At 37.0% G+C, this 23,464-nt stretch overlaps 1 protein-coding gene across 2 annotated transcripts in view; it reads left to right on the top strand.

The window, feature by feature from the left end:
- The window catches only part of LRRC28 (leucine rich repeat containing 28), a 47,507-nt gene that overhangs the window by 20,899 nt on the left and 3,144 nt on the right, over nt 1-23,464 (top strand). Inside the window, exons 5-8 of one of the 2 annotated variants that reach the window (XM_009887064.1) lie at nt 10,178-10,384; nt 16,793-16,895; nt 20,571-20,746; nt 23,341-23,464. The exon at nt 23,341-23,464 is cut by the window's right edge and continues 36 nt beyond it. In XM_009887064.1, the coding sequence (XP_009885366.1) occupies nt 10,178-10,384; nt 16,793-16,895; nt 20,571-20,746; nt 23,341-23,464 (610 nt within the window). The remainder of the gene's footprint in view (nt 1-10,177; nt 10,385-16,792; nt 16,896-20,570; nt 20,747-23,340) is intronic. The other variant, XM_009887072.1, reaches the window with a different exon arrangement.

Below are 23,464 nucleotides of genomic sequence, written 5' to 3'. Positions count from 1 at the left end.
CAGGAGGATTATATCCGCGCTTACTGCCTTTACCAACATTGTTTTAAAATAAATAAATAAATGGTGAAAACTGCGGTTCATTGTATCCTTCACCACTATAAGGAGGTTGGTAAAAGTTAACCAGTGTGTATCTGCTATGACAGCACATGGCTTGAAACTTGTTCATGAAATTCAGTAATTGTTAGTTCATAGAGCCTATTCAGCTATTTAGTTTTTGGAAGAAAATTACCTGTTAACTAAACTACTAAAATAATTTGCTACTCTTTTTTCATGTAAAAACTCTTACTAATTTGAGACTCTTTTTTGTTGCACCAAATTAACATTTGTGACAGGAAAAAATGAGCTCTTGAAGATTAGTTTTCATGATTTTTAGGCTTGGATGTTAAAAGTTAACTTGTTTTCCCCTTAAACTCTTAAGTCTTTATAAATAAAAGTTATCTATGAATGTACTTTTGTCTCTTTGGTTCCCTTGTTGGTTTTTTTTTTTCCTTTCCCTAAGCTCTCTGTAACTTATGTACAGTGATTACCTATATTAACGGGTAGTTGATTTTACTTGTGCATTAAGCAAACGCAATTTACTAGTAGGACTTGAGTGCTCAGGGGAGCTTGGAGAACAAAGTCATACAGTCTTTAAAAGTGAACAAACGCAAATTGTTAGTGCTGGGCAAGAGAAGAATTTTAGAATGTATTGATTTCTATTCTGACCTTGCTGGCCAAATATAATTTTCTTTTATACATACCATTGTGAGAGAGTTAAAACACTACTTGTTATTGACATCCTTGTTTTTACTCAGGTAGTCTATTAAATAAATGGAGGCAAAATAAAATGCATCATTTACTGACACTAAGTCTAAATGGAAAAAGCCTTTAAAGAGAATGTGTAGATCTGGAGGTATTATGTGAGATTAACTTTCCTGTGGTTCATGTCACACACATAGAGTTTGATACCTGTATTTCAGTTATCTTAATTTTATTGCAGTGGTATTTAAAATAAAGACCCGTGTTTAACTTAGCATTGTCCAAATCTGCATTAAATTGTCATTCTTTATGGAAGACTTTGATACCAAGCAACTGCAAATATACTCCAGTTGGTAATTTTTTAGTGTTTGAGAGCTTTATGGACCAAGACTACTTATTTGTGTACCTGAAGGAATGCAATTCAGAATGACTGAGTGGGGGGTTTGGAGTATAATTGCAAGCCTTACTTGTCTACTTTGTGCTGATTTGAAACACTAAACAGAAGTATCTTCCACTGATTAAGACACGGCTTGCAGTTGCTCTCAGCATTTTGAAAATCAGGACATTGCTAGTGCTGTTGAAGGCAGATACCTTCTTTTTTTTTGGTGGTAATCTTAGAAACTGTTAGTAGTTGGTCCATACCATTTTCTCAGTAGTAGCCACATCATTATAGTAGCTCCTGCCTACCCTTCTCCACTGGTGAATTAGCCATTCTGCTGGGTGGCCACACAGATGCTGCCAGGGCAAGTGAGGAGGAGCAAGAGAAGCTCCTGTTACTGCTGCTAGAAAAGGGCATATGGATCCATTTGAGAAAGATGCACCTCTATTATAGTGGGAATATTTCCTGTGAATGTTTAGCCAGTCCCTCCCCTGTAATTACTGTTGCAATTTGTAGTAATTTCCAGTGGCCTGGAAGAACTATTACTTTCATAAGACTTCAGTTAAGACAATCCCATCCATTAGCATTCCTTTGAAAAACAAATATGGCAACTTCACTGCCGGAAGTGTGGTGCCAAACTAAAGATCTTCCTTTGATCCCCCCCCCCCATCCCACTCAAATTTGTAGTTGCGTTTTTTTTGTTATGGAGTTTACCTTGAGGGAAGGGGTATTTTTGGTATCTCCCAATAGTAAGATAAGTAAGCATAACTTGGCTTGATACAGTGTAATACTTTTCCACTGAAAGATGAAAATCTAACCTGAACCTATTGCTTTTGTTATGCATTTAGTTACTTCTTGGAGAGGAAGAGAAAAAAAAAAAAACAACCCCGTTAACCTCGAGGAAAGGAAGAAAGATGTGTCTGTTTCCAGTTGGTTGGAAACAGTTGATAGCAACAGTCACAACAGATAGGTTGTTGCTTGGATTATTTAGACACTAGCGTGGTAACGGGTTAGGAGCTACTAATCTACATTTGTCAGAGAGACCAGTCCATTGTGTTGATCTGAAGTTTTTCCTTCAAAGAAGAAGAAGAAAGGGAAAAGCTGTCCTAGAATTTATAGCCAGGACTGGCCCTGTCTCTGTGGCTTCCTGAACTATCCTTAATCTCTCCTTAGGATGCTCGTTTTGTTTGCCTTAATTTTAGGCAATTACTGGTTTGTTGTACTTAATCAAAGCAGGGACTTACGTAGCCATCTCTAGCTGGCTGGCATCTTGAGGTCAAATTATTAGCTCTCTATTTTATCTGCAAAGTTTTTCTGGAAGGCTTTCTCCTCCCCTTCCATGTAGTGGTATTAGTGCACAGGGAATTGTAGACAATGTGCAGCAGTAAAGATGGTAAGACATAAACAAAACAAGAGAAACATCACAGGTCTCATGCTTTATTCATGTCACATTTGTTTATGTTCATACCACCCAGGAACACCCAGAAAAAGGGAAACAGCTGCTCCTCAAAGGAAAGACAACAGCAAAAATACATCAGTTCCTAAATAAGACCTTTTCTGTAAGGTGCTAGCAGAATTTTTGATGTGACATACTTGACAAAGTACCATTCTGTCTCTTCTTTTTGGCTCCTCTATCCAAAATTTGGGCTATCATTTAATAAAACCATAGAATAATATGAATATATTAATTTCACATCTATTACTTATTTGTGTAGCAAAAGTACCTTGCTGTGGGGCAGTAAAGTACTAGGCAGAGTACACTAGAACAAAATGAAAGGATAGGTTGTCTTCTAAAAAAAACCCCTGAAAACTGACCAAACAAACAAAAAAACCAAACCAAAACCAGCAAACCCGATCATTTCATGGCCTTGAATTACCTTTGTGCATAAGCAATTTTTTCCCTCTCTATCCTTCTTGGCCTTTCACCCACCTTCTCCACTTTTCTCATGTATGTTAATTTCTGGTATTTTTATCATCTCATTTTTTCTAACTGTTCTCATTGAGACCATCAAATTATGGTAGAAAATTGAATTCCAAACCTGCATTGAGGGGAAACATGGAGCACAACCTAATAACCACTCTGGATGTGTGCTCTTTGTCTGGTGCTTCAGTGCTGATGCTGAGGAAAGCAAAGAGTGCTGGACCAGCAAAATACAGAAGGCTGCTGGTTTTGTTAATTGAAGCTTAATTATGGTAAAAGATGGGGAACCACTGACCTTTAGAAGAGTTTGACTTAATGAGACCCTCATGCTTCATATCTGTTTTCAGCCACTTTTAGCTGAACTAAAATTACTGTTTAGTATGATTGGACTTCAGAAAGTCACTTTTCTCACCTTTGCTTGTGAATGATGATACAAAATAAATAAGGTTTGGTACTAAATTTGTGTGTGACATTTAGCAAGGTTGAGGAAAAAAAGATTCTATTTGGGTATGTTCAGTAGAAGTATGTATTTTTCACTTGGTTTTGGGTTTTGTCTGCTGCTTAAATGTTTTGGAGAAGAGTCAATATAGTTTATGGCTGAAGTAGGTGAAGCTGAGAATTGGGAACATCTTTGAGGTGTTACTTAGATGACTTAGATAAATCCTGCCCCAGAAAATCTTTTTCCCTGTTCTTTTCCAGCCAGGGTATGCGTATGAAATGCAACTACAAGTATTGCTTTAAAAGTAACAGATTCAAGTTTGATCAGCAGGGATAGAGGCTTTTTTTCATAGAATTTGGTTTGAACTCATATTCAGCACCTTATGTAAAAACAGGTTATTCGTAAAATAGTTGCTGCAGTATCACGTCTCTTCCAGTCCCTCTTTTTTTTTTCTTTTTCTTTTTTTCATGAAGTATTGAGCAAATATTACCTACATGGGAAAAATACAAGGAAAATAAATCATCTTCAAGTCTCTCAGGCTTGAGAAACAGAACATTTTTCAAGCTCTCTCACTAACAATACAGTAACAGATCTGCATGCAGCAGTGTCAAAATGTAAATGTGATTCAATTTGCCTTCCCCTTTTTGTCCTTTAATGATGCCAATTTTCAGTTATGGTCAAACTTCTTTGTTTGAAGATGGCACAGGTCTATCATAAGTGCCAATTTGTGCTAGAAAATTTAATTTTTATAGGCTATGAAATGTGAGCTGTGTGGTAGGACAGTAAATGTAATGTAATATATAATAGGCTATTTAATTTGTTTCAACCATCTTAAAATCTATTTCAGTCCTCCTGAGACATCCCAGAGCAGATCTAAAGGAGATCTTTTCCATCAAGCTCTTAGTGATTTAAACTTATATTTCCTGTCCATTACAGTTTTAAACTGCTAATAGTATCACAATTCAAATTCACAGGCATGTATAGACTTGCATGTTTTGCTAATGGGACAGGTGGTAAGCTTTTCAAGTATGAAAGACTTCAAACACCTTTACTCACCATTGCATGGCTTTACAGGTCTAATAGGAAAATGCATCTTGTACTCAGGTTCATGGAAGTTGATTAAAATGTTATTTCAAGGGTGAAGTCTGGTAGCCACTTTTAATACCTTCTATTCCTTTCCGGAAGCAACCAACTTTCTTTCTAGACCCCGGGACAGAGAGGGATCACTGGGTGCGTGAAGTCCAGTGCTTCACAATCACAGCAAGTCATCACAGTGCTTGATTCTGTAAGGACTCATAAGAATATGTCCCATCTGGGTAACCACAAGCTGGAAGACATTACTCCATGGGGAATACCAAAGATTTTTAGTACAGAGTGCTGCAGCCTTGGAACAGTGACATGCTGCTGGCATTGCAGAGTGGATGGCAGGCAAGAGAGGATCGCCTCTGTGTCCCAGTGGTGGCAAGGTGGCAGATGTAAATGTTTGTATGATAATAGCAAGATCATCATTATTGCCTACAATACAAAGGTATATTAACATACTTTCTTGCTCCTAATACAGTGCTGGCTACATATACAAGTTGCATTAGTTATTTTTCACTGATGGCTCATTATCCTTAGGTGATGAAGCAGTACGGCCAGTCCTTCTCTTCTTTCGTTGTTTCAAGCAGAGGCCTGACTCGCAGCATCTTCTTATCATGCGTATTTTCTGTTGATTTTCATTCCATATAAGTAATTTAAATCTAAAAGTTCCTGCTCTTCTTCCTGTATGATAATTTGTTTCTCTATCATATTAGCAGTACTTTAAATGATTGTGTTGACAGCAACCCAAAACCTAGTTGTTTGTATTGGGGTTTTTTGTTGTTGGTTTTTTTTACTAAGGTAGAAAATGGAAATTCTAAATAAAGTAGACGCTTGAGGAACACCACAACTACTAATGTTTTCCCCATCCCAATAATTTGGCATGAGATGCAATACTTGTGTGTTACCATTGACCAAGAAATTTCATCAAAGAAAGATAAGCCAGTATAATGTGATTTACATTTGGAAAGATCTGGGTTGGATTTTCATTCTGCTTTCTATTTATGTTCCAGTCATTGGTTACTCTTGGTTGCTCTTTCCCCTTAGAACAGTTGTTCTAAGATGCTGAAGAGCACGGAGTTCAAGTTGACAGGGCTTTTTTGAACACAGGTTCTACATTTCTTCTCCAACCCTAGGCTGCTATCCCAGAAAATGCCTTATTCGTTGAAAATCCTCGTGTCTGAGCTTGCGATTTTGATATATAACCCATTTTTCAGTGTTCTGGGATGGAAATTTTTTAAGCAGCCTCATTTCATGGATGTGGTAATTTTCAGTGCTTTGTCCTTGTTCCCATGAGGTATTCTGTCTCTGTCCTCATACACAGCATTATTCTTACAGGAAAAAATGATGCAAAAAGCTAATTTAATATTTGGTCTGTCCTCCTAATTTCTACCCCATGTTGACACCAGTTCTTCATTTCTTGCTCTTTATTTCTTGTTGAGAAACCTTTTGTTTGTCTGTGAGTTCCTATTTTACTGGCCTCCTGGCAGTTTTAATTTAAGTTCTGCGGCCTGACCTCTAAGTGCCAGCTCTCTTTGCTGATCAGTCCCTTTTTCCATTCCTTGTAGGTTCTCTGCTTTCTCTTAATATCCTGCTTTGAGGTGCATTCTCATGCAGGTAGGTCTGTAGCCCTTTCCTGTCCCCTTTTTCCCTTTACTTGGATGGAAAGACTCAACGTTTGATTTAAAGTAAATCCATGCCTTCCATACACTCAAATCCAATTGTGTATGTGTTTCATATATCTTCGGATGAAATTTTGGGTTATGGCCCAACAGGGAAAGGTGGGATTGCTCTTGAAATGTAAAGAAAACTGTTTGTTATTTTTGAGTTATGCAGGTGGTGAGGCCTGTACCCCCAGAAGGTTAAGGAAGTTTGAATTGCCTTTGGCAGTTATTATATGTTGTATAGGCTACTTACTTCCAGATGGGGTTTCTTCCTTCATGTAAAACCATGGGAATTAATTTTAAAAACTGGCATTTAAAACACCTGAATCAGAAATAGATTTTTTTTCTTTTTTCCTGATGCTAAGTATGTTTATACCAATACAATCAGTTTTGTTAGAAGGTCAATAATCTTGGAAATTTCTGGAAACTCTTTCAAGGTTTCTTTTTTCTTTTTTCTTTTCTTTTTTTTTAAAAAAGAAGGTACGCTAGTGTTTCTTTTCTCTCTCTGTTGAGAAACAAACTTATTTGGCAGTTTTTCTTGTGAAAACCCAAATGTGTATGATGACAGTTCACTTGTCCCTTTCTCCGAGTGGTTGGGAAAGCTGTTAGTGTGAACGCAAAGGCTGCTTTTTGGAGCCACAGTAATCACTTCTGAATCTTCTTATTATCAAGGATGAAAAAGATTAATTACTCAATCGCTGGCAGTTTTAGAATACAGTCTGAAGTATTTATGTGTTCATTTGTGTCACTGAAACCACCTTCAGAACGCTGTAGGCAGGGCTCTGGGTGTAAGCCTGCGTTTAAGTTTCTGTGAAGTAAGGTAGTGTGTGGATTTACAGTCTGTCAGCCACTTTGTGTCTACTCCGCCATGAACACATTTGTACCATATGGCCAAGGCACAGAATTGCCCAGCTATCTGCGAAGGCAGTAATCCATGCAGATGGACACAGCTGAAACACTTGGCTCCAAGAACCTGCATAGGAACTTCACGTTTGGACTCGGGTCTCTCTGAGTTAGAGGTTTAGTAAAGCTACTGAGGATTTTTTTTTTCTGGCTTCTGATATCAAAATGGAACTCGGTGCTCTGCCATGTTGATTTTGATAGTGTTAATCCTAGAGCTAATATAAATTTTAAATTACACATTTATGAATTTCATTTAAAGGTAATTGGAACTCCTCGATGTGCTTTAATGGTGATGTATAATGCTTGTGTCTCTTATCCTTGGAGGCAGGGGGTAGGGTGGGGAATCTCTGAATAAAAGTCCCTTCTTTCTCAGTTCTTTTTATTTGGGAATAGCTGTTTTCTTTTCTGGGTCTGCCTGAAACTTCCAAAGTCCGCCTCTCATACGTGTCCTAGAGCTTGATGAGGTGATAGCAAGAGAGAGATTTGTAAGGCTTTCCCTGTGTTTGTTAGCCAAGGCATCCTTCAGTATTTATGTTGCAAGATTTTTAAAGCATGGATAATAGTATTTAGTAAGTAAAAGCTTGAAAAACTTATTAATGGACTGTTTATATTTTGTGTTATTCCTCTTTATTGTTTTCCTTTGCTTTAATGAGATTGAAGCCAATTTGGTGTCATTAGTAAATGTCTGAGCATGTTCTTCAACATGAGCTTTCAACACTATGGTGGGGAGTCTGGGGGTTATATCTTTAATCTGATGGCACTTTAAGTTGTTCGGTTTACTTTTTAACTTCATCATGGGTCAGTGGGTGTTTCTGTAACATATGGCACTGTATGTTGAAAGTGGATGTTTGCATCTGGTATCCATTGGAAGATTAAGGTAGAGAGGATGAAGTTTTGAGCAAGTATGTGTGTTTTGGATGAAGGATAAAGTGAGAATACTTTTATTTCCTTTTAGATTTGAAACATATCATTCTAGCAATGCCTTTGAAACTCTGCCAGCTTTGCCAACCGTAACATTTATGGGATTTTGGACCTAAACTGAATTAGAAAACTGTTTTTAGTGGCAGAGAAAAAGGTTAGTGCATGAAAATAGCTAGGCCTATTATTGACTGCATGTGGTCAGTGGTTTGGCTGAATGTAGGTGGCTCTTTTCCTGTCACTGTTTTCAAGCATATGGCTTTGTGATGAATATAAAACTCTTTAAAAATGAGTTCTACTGAAGTTCTTTTGCACAGTAGTCTTTTGCTATTTAGTAGTAATTATTTTGCTTTTGCTATTCATTTTCAATCTTGTAGTAAAACCCCCCACTTTTAAAATAAAGCTTATGATTCTGGTTGATATCAAAACTAAGAGGTTTGATGAATATAGTCATCTGTGTATAGCAGCTGGTTCTGTCAGTAATATTTTATAACAGAATGCATATACTACGTTGTTGATTCTTTATCGTTGCTAATGCTGGGTTTGTTTGCAGTGGGCAGAAACTCCTTTTAAATGTGCACATGCATTTTGTTTAATTAGTACTTCTGTGAAAATCTCTAGTACTGAATTATAACTTCCCGAGTTTTCCCAAGGTCAGCTTCAGATTTGCTGTTTCTTTTTCCCATTGTGTAGAAGACAGCTTGAGATTAACCTAGTGTTTTGTTTTCTTCTTTGGGTGGAGTACACAAGGTGCTACCTCAGAGCTCAGAGAATAGCGAATTTTCTAGCTTTGCTGCAGAGAGAGCTTAAGGGCACAACAGGTTCTGTTTAGCTTTAACTTAAACAGCGTTATCCTATTTATATCTTTAAAAAAAAACCCAACCAAACAACTGGGTGATAGAGCTGTAAATTGTGCAGATTGTGGATTGTGTAGATTGTCTGGTGTTTTTGGTGTAGAAAATTCTAGAGGATCTTGTTTTAGCAGCTATCAGATGCAAGAGCTGGTTGCGTTCAGCCGAGAGCAAAGTACATTTGGTTCTGCAAGATGCTGAGAACTGCAGGAAGAATTAGAGGCACCAAGCACTTCATGAGTGGGTTCCGTTGCTGTAACGTATTTAAAAAAGCAAAACTGTTTACAGTTTCCCCATGTTTGGGGAAAACAATTTATAGAATTACCCGATTTTTAAAGTAACTGTAAAAGCATAACTAAGTAAACAAGGAGATAACCTGCTTAATATATTTGTCAGTCCGTCCTTAGAGAAGCGCACCCTGGTCCCACAGGGCAGACACAAGGAAAATCACTGTTGCGCAAGTGAGGCTACTTGTGTGGTCACATGTTGCAGACTTTGAAGAACTTCATTTGTTATCTACATAAAAAAATTTAGACAATACTATTTAAAACACAAAATGTACTTCTAAAATTCTTAAAATGTTAAAAAAGAAAATCTCTAGAGCTGTAATTATTGCAACTATAGGTTAGAACTTACTGTAATATCTTCCTACAATATAATTTACAGATTATTAAGAAATTCTTTTCTAATTTAAACTAGGTCTTTTGAATTGTATTATGAAGACAGAGCTGTTGTTCCTAAGCATGCTTGGTGAAAGACTATCACTAAGCAGGAAGTGCTATGCATATATTTGTAAGTCTCATTGCAAGAAAATCTGAAGTAAGGTGGATATAAGCATTACCTCCTCATATGTTTTTTGAAAAAAATAATTTGAATTTGCGTGAGTTTGGGGTCATGCAAAACACCCTCAATAACAGCACACTATGTAATCTGTTTTATTTTGGGGTTTGGTTTTATTCCTAGTTCTAATTTGGGACCAGGAAACTGCTAGATATTTTTGACAGTAGTAATTGTCAGAATTCAGGAATGCTCTATCATGAGAGATCTCATATTTAAAAATACCGCCTAACTTATAACTGTTCCTCAAAAAGGATTTTAAATAGAAGGATGATGGAGATTATTAGTGTCAGTTCTGAACACAGATTGGTAGAACGGTATCTTAAGACAAAAACAGCACAGCTAACTGATGACCTTCATTTCCGATTTATGCGAGATATTTTTTGTGGTCATGTTTGTGAAAATAGTTACACTAATAATTCTCAATGCCGCCTGTTTGGATTGTAGAGGTTGGAGACCTGAGGGAGCTGCAAACGCTGGATATTTCAACCAATCGTTTGATAACGTTACCTGAAAGGCTGCATATGTGCCTTTCGCTGCAGTACTTGACTGCAGACCGAAACCACCTGTGGTATGTTCCCCGCCACCTGTGCCAACTACCAAGCCTCAATGAGCTCTCCATGGCTGGAAACCGCCTTGCATTTTTGCCACTTGGTGAGTCACCGCTGTCATTGGGCTGGGGGTGGGTCAGAGAAGAGACAGGAAAACAAGTTTTCCATCCCAAAAAGAAAAAAACAAAACCAAGTGATTTTTTTTTGGTGGTTGCTACAAACTCTGTTTATGGAGCTGTCACAGTGATCATATTGTTGGAAAATATGTTAATAAACCAACAAAAAAAAGCCAGTTAAGGTTTTGTGTCTGTTTTAAAGCAATAGGTCAGCTATCAAATTTGCTTTATTTTTAGCTAACTGAGGGGTAAAAAAGTATAAATGATGTTTTGTTTAAATATAGTACTATGTAATCTGAGTTGCACCACTGTGGGTAATGATCTGTTTCTGTTTGCTGGATCTGATGATTTAACTAGGATTCTTCAGCTAGGGTTTAAAAATCGCTGTGGAATCCCAGTTAACCCCACATAAATTATTTTTCATCATTAGGAATGTCAGTACTGCATAATCTAGCAAAGATTTAGTTTGTGCCATGTGTAGGCATCCATCAAAACTTCACGGTAGTAGCACAGGAAAGAATAGATCTGCCTTTTTCTCAACTCTTTGGAAGTTTGGAAGTGTCAAAGCAGGTCTTCAAGAGTAGGAGGTGCAGTCAGTGTGTGGTGGTTTGTTGTGGGAAGTAGTTGTGTTGTCAGTAAGTGTGGACTGTATATTCTGTTTGTGAAAAGCAAGTCCTCTTCCCTGTGTTTGTTACTTTTTAGCCCTTGCATGAGCGAATCGCTGCTGAAATATAGACACACATGCAGATTTGTCATGTCGTTTGAGTAGCCATTAATAGTTTTTCTAGAATACAATCAGAGTTTGGTGTTAATTAGGTGCAGATGAAGTTATGATAATCACATTGAAAAGAAGCTGAAAATTGAGGTGGCTAAAAATGAGATAATAATTTCTAAATTAATTACATTTGTATAGGTTTAACTTAATTTTTTCAGTACTAGCAATTCAGTCTTTAAAGAAGTTTATGATCTTTCTGATTTTCTTAGCACCTTAGTTTATATTACTGGAAAGTAAGTGGAAATAATGTCTCCAGACAAAGGGTTTTGGTTATGTCCCAACATATGTCATTATATAAATAAGAAAATGAGTTCCAGGATGCATCATCCAGATTCCACAGTACTAACTAAAGCAAGCAAAGTAATTTCCCTTATTTTGGCAAATATTTCTAACTGCATTTCATGAGACAGGAAGTTGAATCTTTTCAATTTTGCAAAAATAAGATGCTGTTCAATAAGATGAGATGTGAAATATTAAAGGGTAAAAGTTTTTGCTACTTTTGCGCTAGTAGCTTATCTGTGAGTGAGCTGTGACCTGGATGAGCCATAGATCTGCTGAAGTGTTTTAAGTTCAAAAGGAGGAAATAAATCTCTAATATAATGACACACCTTCTTTTTTTCTTTATTTTTAGACTCAAATTCAAAACATTCAAAAGGAACTTTTAAAATAACGGGAAACATCAAAGACTGTCAATTGACCTTGTTCAGTAGTTCTTAATAGTGACTCACTCGTGAACATTTGGAGATAATTTGCTATCTGTGGATATGAAACTGAATCATAAATCCTAGAGTTCAGAGGAAAAGCAGCACAGTATAAATGTAAATATTTAATCCTTCCTCTGAAGAATCGGAAAGCTTCAGAGTGGTCAAGATGTGATGAAATAAAGTAGAAGAGAGAGTTAGTGCATTGAAAAGCAAAAAGATTAAATCTATCTTCTGTTGTATGGGAAAATATTTTTCTTGGAGTATTACTGAAGTTAAGGCATAATTGTAGCATTATTTCTGCTAGCTGCCCATGTTGGCTTTTTTTCTTGGTGTGTATTCTTACATCCAACTTTACCGGTTAATGACTGAATAAGGACGTTAAATAGCAGTGAAAGATGCTGTGGAAATATCTACAAGTGATATTCAAGCAAGAATTGTCAAACAATTTTTTTTCAATCAGGGATTTAAGTTGAAAAGCAGACATTTTATTCATCTCCTAACAGAACGGGTGGGTTTTTTCCTCTTTTTTTATTAGATGTTGCCATGTTAGAAGAAATATGTTTGGAACATATTGCTTAATGCTTTTTAAAGTGTGATTTACTTCATTTCATATGGTGGTTGACATCTACTATGCCAAGGAATCCATTCTTCCTCATCTAAGTATGTCCCTTGCAGCTGCCAGTAGAGCCTCTTGTTAAGTGTAATGGAAATCTGTGTTGTCCTGTTCCTAGATTGATAGGTGTAAGATTTATTCCAGCAGTAGCACAGTACTTTCATAGCATTGCTGGATAAGTACTATGTAGTTTTTTGTCCTGTACATTCTTTTAAGTTTGCAGGCACATGCATCTTAAGAAAAGAAGTATAACACTATTAATCAGTTTTACAAAAGACAATAAAAATACCTGATCCCACTCTCTCACTTTCAGAACTGGTACATAAACAAGCATATGGGTAAACAATAATGAATTAGTCATTTGTTCTGCAGAATACACTTAATTCTTGGATATGCCAGTATTTAAAAAAAATATTTTTCAGCTGATGAATATTCTAGTTTATATGAAAAGAAACAAGATTGCATGGATCTGAGCCTTTGGGCCTCCCTAATAAATTTATTTTTTTAAAAAACCACAATTGTATCTGTAAGTTGAACTGGCAACTGCATCCTGGACAGTCCCATTATTGTCAGGGTAGCTTTCACGCTGCCCTAATAAATGGCCTTAGGAATTCTGTTCTTGAATGGCAGATGGAACTACTGATCTTTTTATATCATTCTACTTACAATAGAAATTATCCTTTGATAGAAATTTAAATTTAAAATTTTACCATTAGCTCCAATGCCTAAAAATGAATTCCATTGCAAACGGAAATTTGAATCTGATGACATTGCAAAAATAAGAATGATTTATGTAATAAAGTACAAATATAATTAAAATAGGCCATAAAGTCTCAAGTGAAGGGTACTGGCAGTACAGGGGATGTTATGACAGCAAATATTCAGTGTTATATCACTTTATTGAGGGTTTATGTGCACTTTTTGTTTAGAAAATGGGTCTAGTAATTATCAGTACACAGTAAACAAAGGTCTTATTCTACCTCAGTATATGCTGCTTTTGTGTCCTTGCCCTCACAGTATGGTTAAAAGAGCATCAGTGCAGACACACAAGAGCTTTTGTTCCATCTTCAGCCATGTGGAATGCATATGCCAGGGCCCTGAGGTTAAAAAAAAAAAAAAAAAAGGAAAAAAGAAAAAGGGAAAAAAGGGGGAAAAAAAATAGAATTGAGGTTTGTTCAGGACTCATGGCATTTGGTCATTTCTGGGAGAAAGGTCTTTGATCTGGGAGCCTGGAAGGAGGAAAGTGGAAATGTTTTAGACACAGTACAGTGCTTGCACAAGCCACATGAAAACCTTCTTTGTAGCTTTAGCCTTTTCATAGATGGACAGCTTCCTTATTTTACAAAGTTCTTCAGCAGCATGTTTTTTAGAGAACTTTTAACAATATTTGTTGACTGATATAAGACATAAAATTTAATGTGGATGGGATACAAAGAGCTTTTTAAAGTGATGATTTATTTAAATTTAAACTTTATAGATAGCGTTTGGAACTGGAAAAAATCTTTTGGGGACTAAAAGATGCTTGGTTATTTAATGCAAAGAAACTATATCAAAGGAACATTTATAGTTACAGGCTATTTGGCTTTGGGAATTGAATTTTTCCTACTGAGATATTTTGTCTAACATCCAAAAATTTGCTTTAATTACCTAGGAAATGCAGTCAACTCAGAACTTAGAATCTAAACATAGCATAAGATAAAGACAGAGGGAAGAGATGAGATGCAGCATAACTCCCCCCTCAATGCATATGAAAAGAACAGCTTTAGGGCTTTTTTTGACTTGCCTGATTTTCAGCCCATTTGCATACATCTGTGTAGAAATGAGCAAGATGAGCCTCTTCTAAAAATTTTCTTCCATTCTCTAAATTAATAAGTTAAACAGTAGCGCATTCAAGCTACCCCAGCAACCCATAGTTTTCTGCTGTTCTTAGTATAATTGGCTTCTGCAACATCAGGCGATGTCGAAGCGTTAGGTGTGCCGTGCACATGCTATCTGCTTTAAATTTTATTGGATGATTCTCTTCCAGCCTTACAATATTTTATGGTGTTACAGTGCCTCAGTATTGCAATACTTTTATTCATTGTAGGATAACAATGTTTTTGTTCCATCTAAAAATATCCCAGAACTTTACTAAACTATTTTCAGCCCTGCAATACTGAGCCAAAATAAGTCATCTTTTTGAGGTGTTAGCTCATAACGATGCACAGTAGCATCTCACAGCAGCGCCCATCAGTCAGCAGAGATATTTGTACATGCTTCTTGGGGCAGGACAGTTGATGGATGTAGCAGATAGGTCTGCGAACTAGAATGTCTTTGGGACAGCGTCAAAGCAGCATGTGATGGCTGAATGTGTCCCCTGATGTCCAGTGACTCTGGTTTGAACAAAGCCCAGATTATGGTCCCTGAAACCTCCATAGACTGTTGAAGGGCAAGGGCCTGTATTAAAAGAAAAAAAAACAACCCAAAACTCAGTTTTTCTGTGTTAACATTTTTATTTCAGAGAAGGAATCGATTAATTTTCTGTTGGTATCATCACTTGTTCTTTATATGAAAGAATTGATAATGTGACACCCTCTGAAGCTCCCCCTCAGTGTGAGCTTTCAGGTTTCTGCTGCTTAGAGCTGCCATTCAAGTGGGTGACAGCTGAAGACATTCAGTGTATTTTAAGATGGCCAAATGTTTGGGGGGGATCACTCAAAATATCGTTTGCTTCATCTGTGCTAAGTGGTGTCCAGAGCTGTTGTGTACAATAAAACTATTCAATAATAAAGAAGGGATTGTACTACCTGTTGTCTTAGCAGGGAAGTATGAGTTCATTATTCCCAATAGAATTTCTGAATAGAAACATAATGGAAATTGTTTTAATTTTTATTCTGTTCTTGGCCACGATTATAAAAGGGACAGAAGCTATGCTGATTTCTCTGGTTATGCTTATCTTTATGCCAACCAAGGTAATTGACAGTTGATAAAGATGGGAAGTCAGAATTAGTCGATACTAGTATCATCTTGCAATGTGGCTGATTCAGCCAAATGCTTGTTTATCTTGCTTAGTTTCTATAACATACTCATGAAAGTTTAAGAAGTTAGGAGGCATACAGATTTTTTTTTTTTTTTTTCATAATACAATTTGGGTTGCAGCTATCGCCTCCCAGGCAGAGAGGCTTTCAAACACTGTTCGCTTGGTTTGTGCTTTGTATTAAATGCATTCGTCTTTTCCTAACCCGGTAGCTCGAACGGCATAGGAGCTACAGATAAACCGGGCTGCCCAGATGATCCTACGTGCCAGCTTTCTTGCCAGTTCAAAACTCTTTTAGACTATTCTTTTTAGTTCGCTGTTTGGTTTGTCTTTTTAAACATCTCACATTAGCATGTTTTTCACTTCTTTTGATAGCACACAGATTTACCACTGACTAGATCTTGCTGATAAGCAAGATTCTTGTTTCTGAGAATTCTTCCTAGAAGCCTAAATTTTCCCTTTTAATTTTGCTCCATTTTTCCACTTTAATTTTCTAAACAAAATAAAATTGCTCCGTACCTATATGCTCCTTTCTGGAAGTATGTTAATGTATTTCTCATCCATGAAGGTATTGCTTAAACATGCTGTAGTTGCTTCTTTTGACTGCCAGCCATGAATATTTTAAGAGAAATAATGTAAGAAGCACACCTTCAGATGTATTGATCATTTACTTGTAGCCACAACCTTTGTTGTATATTCTGCACTTTAATGCCTCTGTATTTTCTTGTGGTCTGTAATTTACCACATTATGCAGACTTGTTTCTGAATGATTACTGGCTGTATTTGGTTATGGCTAATGTAATCAAACAGGTATCTCTTGGAGAAAAGGAAGAGTGGGACAGATGACATTCTTGTTTATGTCTTTATCACTTTACCAAAGATAGTGAAACTGGGATTTCAGTGATGTGAGGCCAGTTAATGAGAGCAGGTTTGACCTTATGAACTTGAAGTATGCACTGTAGACTTGAAATCAATTGTCCCTTTGCTTCTTTAAATTGACTTCGGAGTTTGTCAATGTTAAAATTTAATTATTTATAACGGGATTTTCAGGGCTACTGAAAAGGGGGTTTCTTTTGTTTTAGTAATTTTAAATGCTATTTTGTAAACAGCTTTTCAGCTCATCCATAATAAAACCATTGGCTGAAATTTTACAACGGAGAAGTACTAATTTATGTTTGCTTACGATGATTCTGATTAGCTTATTTATAATTAAAGAGAATTGCTTTGCTTAGAATTGTCACTGTGTCATCCCTTCTCCCCCTGACTTTTCTTGTTTTCTAAACCCAGATTTAGGTCGTTCTCGGGAGCTACAATATGTTTATGTGGATAACAATATTCATCTGAAAGGCCTCCCGTCTTATCTGTATAATAAAGTCATTGGTTGCAGTGGGTAGGTATGAATTAATTCAGATGTCTTGCATACCTGTTCCTTGTAAAATTTCTCATAAATATCTTCCTGTGTGATAAAACTGATTTTTGTGTGTGTGTGATTGATTCAGAACTGATGTTACTTTGAGGGGATTACTGCAGCTCCCAGTTCTGTTTTATTTCTGTAATAAGTCGTCTGAGTTAATTGCTGACTTTCAATATTTTAGTATTAAGCCGTAACGGACAGCGCAGTTATTCTGAAGGAATTTGTAATGATAATGTAAGGCCTAAAGCTGAATCCTGGCAGCATTGAAAGCTGGCCAAAAATGTAGGCTTCAGAGAATTTCCAGAACTAAAGAATGAACAAAATATTTTTTAATGTGTTGCAGCATCTATCTAGTTCAGAAGTTCTCACATTTCTGTAAGTTGTGGGCCGTATCTTGGAATATCACGTGCAGCTCCTTCACTCATTTTATATCCTAGTACCAGCTTCTTGTAGGTCCTGGTACCTACTAACTAAAATAAGTAACTTATTTTTAGGAATTATGGATTGACAGGTATATTTTTACATGTGGATTTTAAAAATATCCTAGGCTGTCTCATGTTTGTGGTTAGGATGTGAGAAAAAGTGGTGTGTCTAGGACACTAGCTTAATTCTTTCTGCACTGACACTAGCATAAATTAGGATCAGCACCACTGATGAATGCAGCCTTACTGGTGTAAAACTCATCAGAAGAGGATTGTCTCCATTACCATCTAATTATAATTTTCTGGTGTGCTCGCTCTCAGCAAATCTTGCATTAAATATAAATTCCCTCTCTACAGCCTGCATTCTGCCGCAATATGCGAGATGCTGAGTCTTGGCATTTTAAGGTTTTTCTAATATTCCTGTGTCAGCTGGTTGTGTGATATTTAAATACTTGTAGTTGGATTATAATTCTGCTGAACTGTGTGCAGTCTCAAGCTCCTACTAATTTTGTTTTTCTGGAAAAAAATAATTTCTAGCTTTTGTTCTTTCAAAACTGATTGTAAATTATAAGATAGACATTAAATTGACCCTAAAGATAACAGAACCATATTGATTGTGACCAAAACCGCTACTGACAATGCAGGAAATGTTCCAACAAGTTTGGTCCAACTGTCCTGCCTATTTCAGGTGATTTTCAACAACCATATCTTTATTTTTTCAATGTTTAAAGTCCTTATTTTATACTCAGTCAAGATAATTTTATCTTTCCACTGACCTTTTATGAAGATATTACCAGTTCTTTTTGCTGTTATTACATGTACACTGCTGGTGAGGCTACCTGCTATATCTCTGATGGAGAGTATTATAAATCTAGTATAGAAGAGGCCAAAAAAGGTGCAAGTGTTGCAACAAAATTAATTCTTGTAATGCTTCTGTGGAATAAAAAAGGATAATTTTTTTCTTAATAATAAAGAATAAAAAGAAATTATTTTTAGTAAGAAAAATAATATTTGTATTTTGTATTTGTATACCAAAGAGATATTTGCCTTTATGTTTTGAAACCATCTTGAAACATCATAGATTATTTTTAAGGAGAATTTTGAACACAGGAGGAGCACTTATATATATTATCAAGAAAAAATGTTTTATTTGCTAATGTGCTGAGTGACTTTAAAATCATGTAATAATCGTCATGTGAAGAATTTCTGTGTTCCTTCCAAGAAGCATTAGTAACCAATGCAAGGTTTTCGTGGGTCAGGCGAGAGTTGAAGATCCAGGCTTTAGTGCTCTGTCTGGTCATCCACAGGAGAATAAAATCTGACATGCTGCTGTTACTAACATAAAGCTAGATTTCTGAAAATAGAATATAAATTGCATTGTGTAAGTAATGAATCTCTGTCTGGGAATCCTGCAGTCAGACTGACTGAAAAAGTCTTTTATGTAAGAGGTGATGATCTCACCACTCAAAATAAATTTTGATCTTATTTTTTGCAGATTGGATTTCATAGTCTCCAGCTAGATATCTGTCAGTCTTGTTGAAGGCAGCCAATAGGTGGTCACAGCTTTTTTTTTTCCCCCCAGTTATTTATTCACCAGGGTTCTTCTGCAGCTCCGTTTTTTTCTAGCTAGGTAGTCCATCCTCTATTCCACTTTTTAACCTCTGTGGATTTTGTGGGGGGTTTTTGTAATTCTTTGTTCTTGCACCCGGTATTACTCATAGGTTGAGATTCACTCCCTAATCCATCCTCCTTTAAGGGTGGCTATCTCTTGGATTATTCCTCTTGATGGTCTGTTTCTCTTGTTTGCTTTGTTTTTCGGTGTTGTGGTCCGGCAGTAATAGCCTCACCCTTTAGATAAAGTAAACCAAATGGCCCAACTCTGAACTGCAGAACTGTAGTGAGTTTATGGGTGTGTCTTCTAGCTAGGTCAGTAAGCAGTTAATCAGCTTGAAAATACAACATTATAGACTTATTTGTTGTGATAGCTAACTCATTGGGTATGGATTGCTGAGGAATGGATTGTTGGAATACTTGATCTCTGAATTCCCAATTATATTTTAATCCCATTAATGGTTTGTGAGAAAGTATTAAATATTTAACAAGCAGCTTATTGACTTGCTGTTTGATGCTGCTCTTTTTTTGCTTGTTTCTCTGGGCTATTTTTCCTTTAATCAGAAGAGACGAGATTCTTTGTTATCAGAGAAGTACTATGAGACTTCTTTCACATCTGATAAGGTTGAGAGTAGTTACCTCAGTTTTAGGTCCAATATCTGGGAAGGCTGACGAATTTGTGTTTCTGTTCCATTTGTTAGGACTGGCCCTAACAAGTTGCTCTTGGCTTCAAATTTAAGTTGTCGTAAACAATTCCGATTCCCCTGTTGACTTCCCCAACCTCTGAGTAGAATTTTCCTATGTGTGTCTCTTTGGTATGATAGCTTGCAACAGGGATCATGTAAAGAGTTGTTATTTTTACTACAAGCTAAGTTTCTCTCCTTGGATCCAAATAACCTTCCTTTTCCTTATATGATTTGGGAAGGACAAGGCTAGTAGACTTACTAGGGTATCTTCCCACTGCAGCTTAAGCTGCTCTTTTTATTTTTCATTCACCCACCCCGTTGCACCCTCCAAGGGAAGTCTGGGTGGGGAAAGGTATAGTACAGAATCACCCGGTGGCACTTAATTTTTTTTTTATTTTTTTTATTTTGTGGTGGTTGTAGTTTGCCTCAAGTATTATAGTTAAGAAAACCGTTAATGTTCTCAACTGGTTGATGCAAGGTATAGGAGGCCAACTGTTAGGTATGAAACTGCTCCTCTATGTAAAATATTTAGTAATAACAGCATTCAGAAGCTAAAAGAGATTAGCGTGTTGGCAAAGTAAGGGAAACATAGTGCACTTGGTTCGCCTCCTGGGATTGTGTCCTCATTTCTCCAGCTTTTGAATGTTACTTGATTAGTAAAGACCTCCAGATGTCCCATGACTAGCACATCACAGAAGGTGGCAATCTCTAGAAAATGTGTGTGAACATAGAATCACAGGATAGTTTGGGTTGGAGAGGACCTTTAAAGGTCATCTAGTCCAACCCCAACACGTGTTGCAGTCTGCAAGGAATCCTTGAAGGGTGCTGCGCTGAAGAACGGTATCAGGCATACTGGTCATCTGGGTTTCCCCATAAAGTTACTTTAATAATTTTTTTTCTAACCACTTTCTAAATGTCTTGTGTCCTTCTAGGTGTGGTTCTCCAATTCAAGTTTCAGAGGTGAAACTGCTTTCTTTTTCATCGGGCCAGTTAACTGTGTTCCTGCCAGCAGAGGTGAAATCTATAGGGACAGAAACAGATCATGTGCTGCCTTTGCAAGAACTGGCCATGAGGACCCTCTATAACACCTACTACAGTTTTTTGAAAGGTATGAAATTTCTGCATTCCTCAGATTACAGGAAGAGTAGAAGTGCTTTTCTGGCAGTGATAGAAACATTTCAAATAGCTCTTCAAAGAGCTGGGCAAGGATTAATATTTTAACAGTTTTATTTAATCAAATTATGTTTGAAATGTTGTATTAGAACAAAAATGTCCAGTATCAAAAACCAGAGATCCAAAGGCTATTTCCAAGGTCGAGTGGTGCTTACAAATGGCTTTTTTCTTGAGGACTGTATAGAGAAGGACACTTTTTTGCAGGAGAAACTCTTTAATGGAAATAGGAGATGAGAAATACAGTTCCCGAGGCAAGATGAGATGCATCAGCCAACAATGCAACTTCTTGCCAGGCAGCACACTCCTAAACTGGCAGACTTGTTATACATAAGGCAGAAGAAATGCTATCAGCCCTTGGCCATTTCAGTACAACGTGACAGCTGAGCTGTTTTAGTTCTGCCCCAATTCAGACTCTTTGCTGTAAAGCAGCCCTTGCCTCATCTGGTCATGCACCATGCAGTCACATGAGTTAGCAGTATCTGATGATAACCTGCAGATTCAGATTTTGTCAGATTTAGATGTATTGTGAGTCTCCCCTATTCACTGCATCTTGGGAATTTGTCAGCTTTAGAGGTGAAGGCAGAAAGCAGAAGGGTAGAGAGTTACAATGGGAAGATTAGAGGGTTATGGTAAGGGGTCACTTGCACCGTGGCCACTGGAGGAAATCGTAACTGCTGAACTGTTGCTTTGCTAGGAACAGTGTATCTGCAGGTCTGCAGCAAATACGCTGAAGGGAAGAAGCATTGTGTTGAGGGGTGGGATAAACATACAAGCCTGTGTTCATAGGAAACGGCACTGCTTTGTGGAGAATGTGTTTACTGATACAGAGAACATATTAATTGACCAGTTTAAGGTTGTGCATTTTTTATATTTCTGTATATGGAGAGGAGAGAGAAGGTTTTCAGTTGTTAGTATCAGGATATCACCTGCACCAAAATTGCACCATGACTGACGCTGTTTCATTTTGATTTGCAAAATTCTAGTCTCTGAAAAGGAGTTTGAGAACATCAGGTACAAGATCATCAGTAACTACTTTTCTGACACAGTTGTGACTTCCACGATAATTTCTGGAATATGACTGTGTGAATGTGGTTCCTGAAGATGTTGGTGAAGGTTGGTTTAGGAACAGCAAGATACCATTGCAAAATCAGTTTAAGAAATGGTTTGTAGATGCTTTATACAAGGCTGAGGGTTATATCTTGTTACACCCAAGGTGCAGAACCTGTAAAAGATGGTGAAACATTTTTTTTTTAACTATCTTGCCTACTTCCAGTTTGCTACACTGTACTGTGTAGTCTTTTAATATATTTATATATACACATGTATATTTTCTTCTTCTGAGTGACCTTATTAAAGACTAAGTGCATTACCACTGGCGACACCCACACTTCAGTGAGGCAGGAGTACTGTGGAGCTCAGATAGGTGTAAGATAATGGTGTGCTGGGGAAGCAGGTGGCACATATCATTAAAGTAGCAGATTTGATCTATCGCTGCCTAAATTTGCAGTTTCAAGGGTGCTGTTAAATACTTGGCAGCTGCGAGGTAAGTATGACAAAAGCGACTGGACTACTTTTCCTCAATCTTTGCTTGGCTACAGAATGTGACCTTTTCTTTCTGACGCAAATGTACTATTCGTCATGCTTGTCGTCTCAACTGAGGCTGTTGTGGTACATTGTGTATGGGGTTAAACCTTACAGTGTTTGAAAGCTGAAACTAGTGTGATATCGCAAAACTGATTTATCAGGTACTGCATCTTGTCTTGATTACTCAGCACCTAAACTCATTCACCTGTCTTGGCTGTCTCTCAGTTTCTAGATGGAGATTAGCATGTTGGTTTTAATTTATAAAGCACTACGTGGCTTGGGCCAAGCCTGAGAAAACGATTGCTCTTTCCCATGAAATGACCCTGGAGTCCCTTTTGGTGAAAACGATGGCATCTTATAAACTTGGGAGCACACTTAAGAGATTATGAATGTATTCATCTTTTTAGAGGGGTCTCTTTAGTTGAACCTGTGAGAATTATGCTGGGCTGGATTGTATTTCAAGTAATTCTAAATATTTCAGACCCCTTTTTGCTGATAGTTTGAGCTTTTTAGTGAGCTTAGCTATCCTGCTGGATTGGTTGCTGAAATGTTTTAGCAAAATACTACTGATGTCCTTTTCAGAATTTTGTATTGTTATTAATTACTAAACACCTGTCTAGATCATCTTTGTGTCTAAAAATGCTGTATTACTGGTTTTTATTGTTTGCTTGAGCTACATTATTCGGACCCAGTTAAGCTGACAGATGCCAGACTTGTACATTTAACTTTAACTTTTTGAGCTCATACATGGAAAGCACCATGTGCTCCACCCTAATTGTAATTTGTGGTAATTTGCGTAACTTTGCTGCTGTTATGACAAAGTCTTAAGAATGTTTGACAGCTGATTTTCTGAATTGTTCATGGATCATGCTTGTTGTGTTTGACTTTATCATGCAATTGTTTTGTTACAAGCCTTTTTTGTTTGTTTTTTTTTTTCTTCTCTAGATTTGAACTTTCTGACTCCAATCTCACTACCCAAAAGCCTCTTGGAATTGCTGCACTGTCCCCTGGGACACTGTCACCGCTGCAGCCAGCCTATGTTTACCATTGTCTACCCAAAGCTCTTTCC

This window comes from Charadrius vociferus, unplaced genomic scaffold (assembly GCF_000708025.1).
Source record: "Charadrius vociferus isolate BGI_N301 unplaced genomic scaffold, ASM70802v2 scaffold190, whole genome shotgun sequence".
Lineage (NCBI taxonomy): Eukaryota > Metazoa > Chordata > Aves > Charadriiformes > Charadriidae > Charadrius > Charadrius vociferus.
Note: the sequence above shows the minus strand (reverse complement) of the source record. Positions and strands in the feature narration are given on the sequence as shown.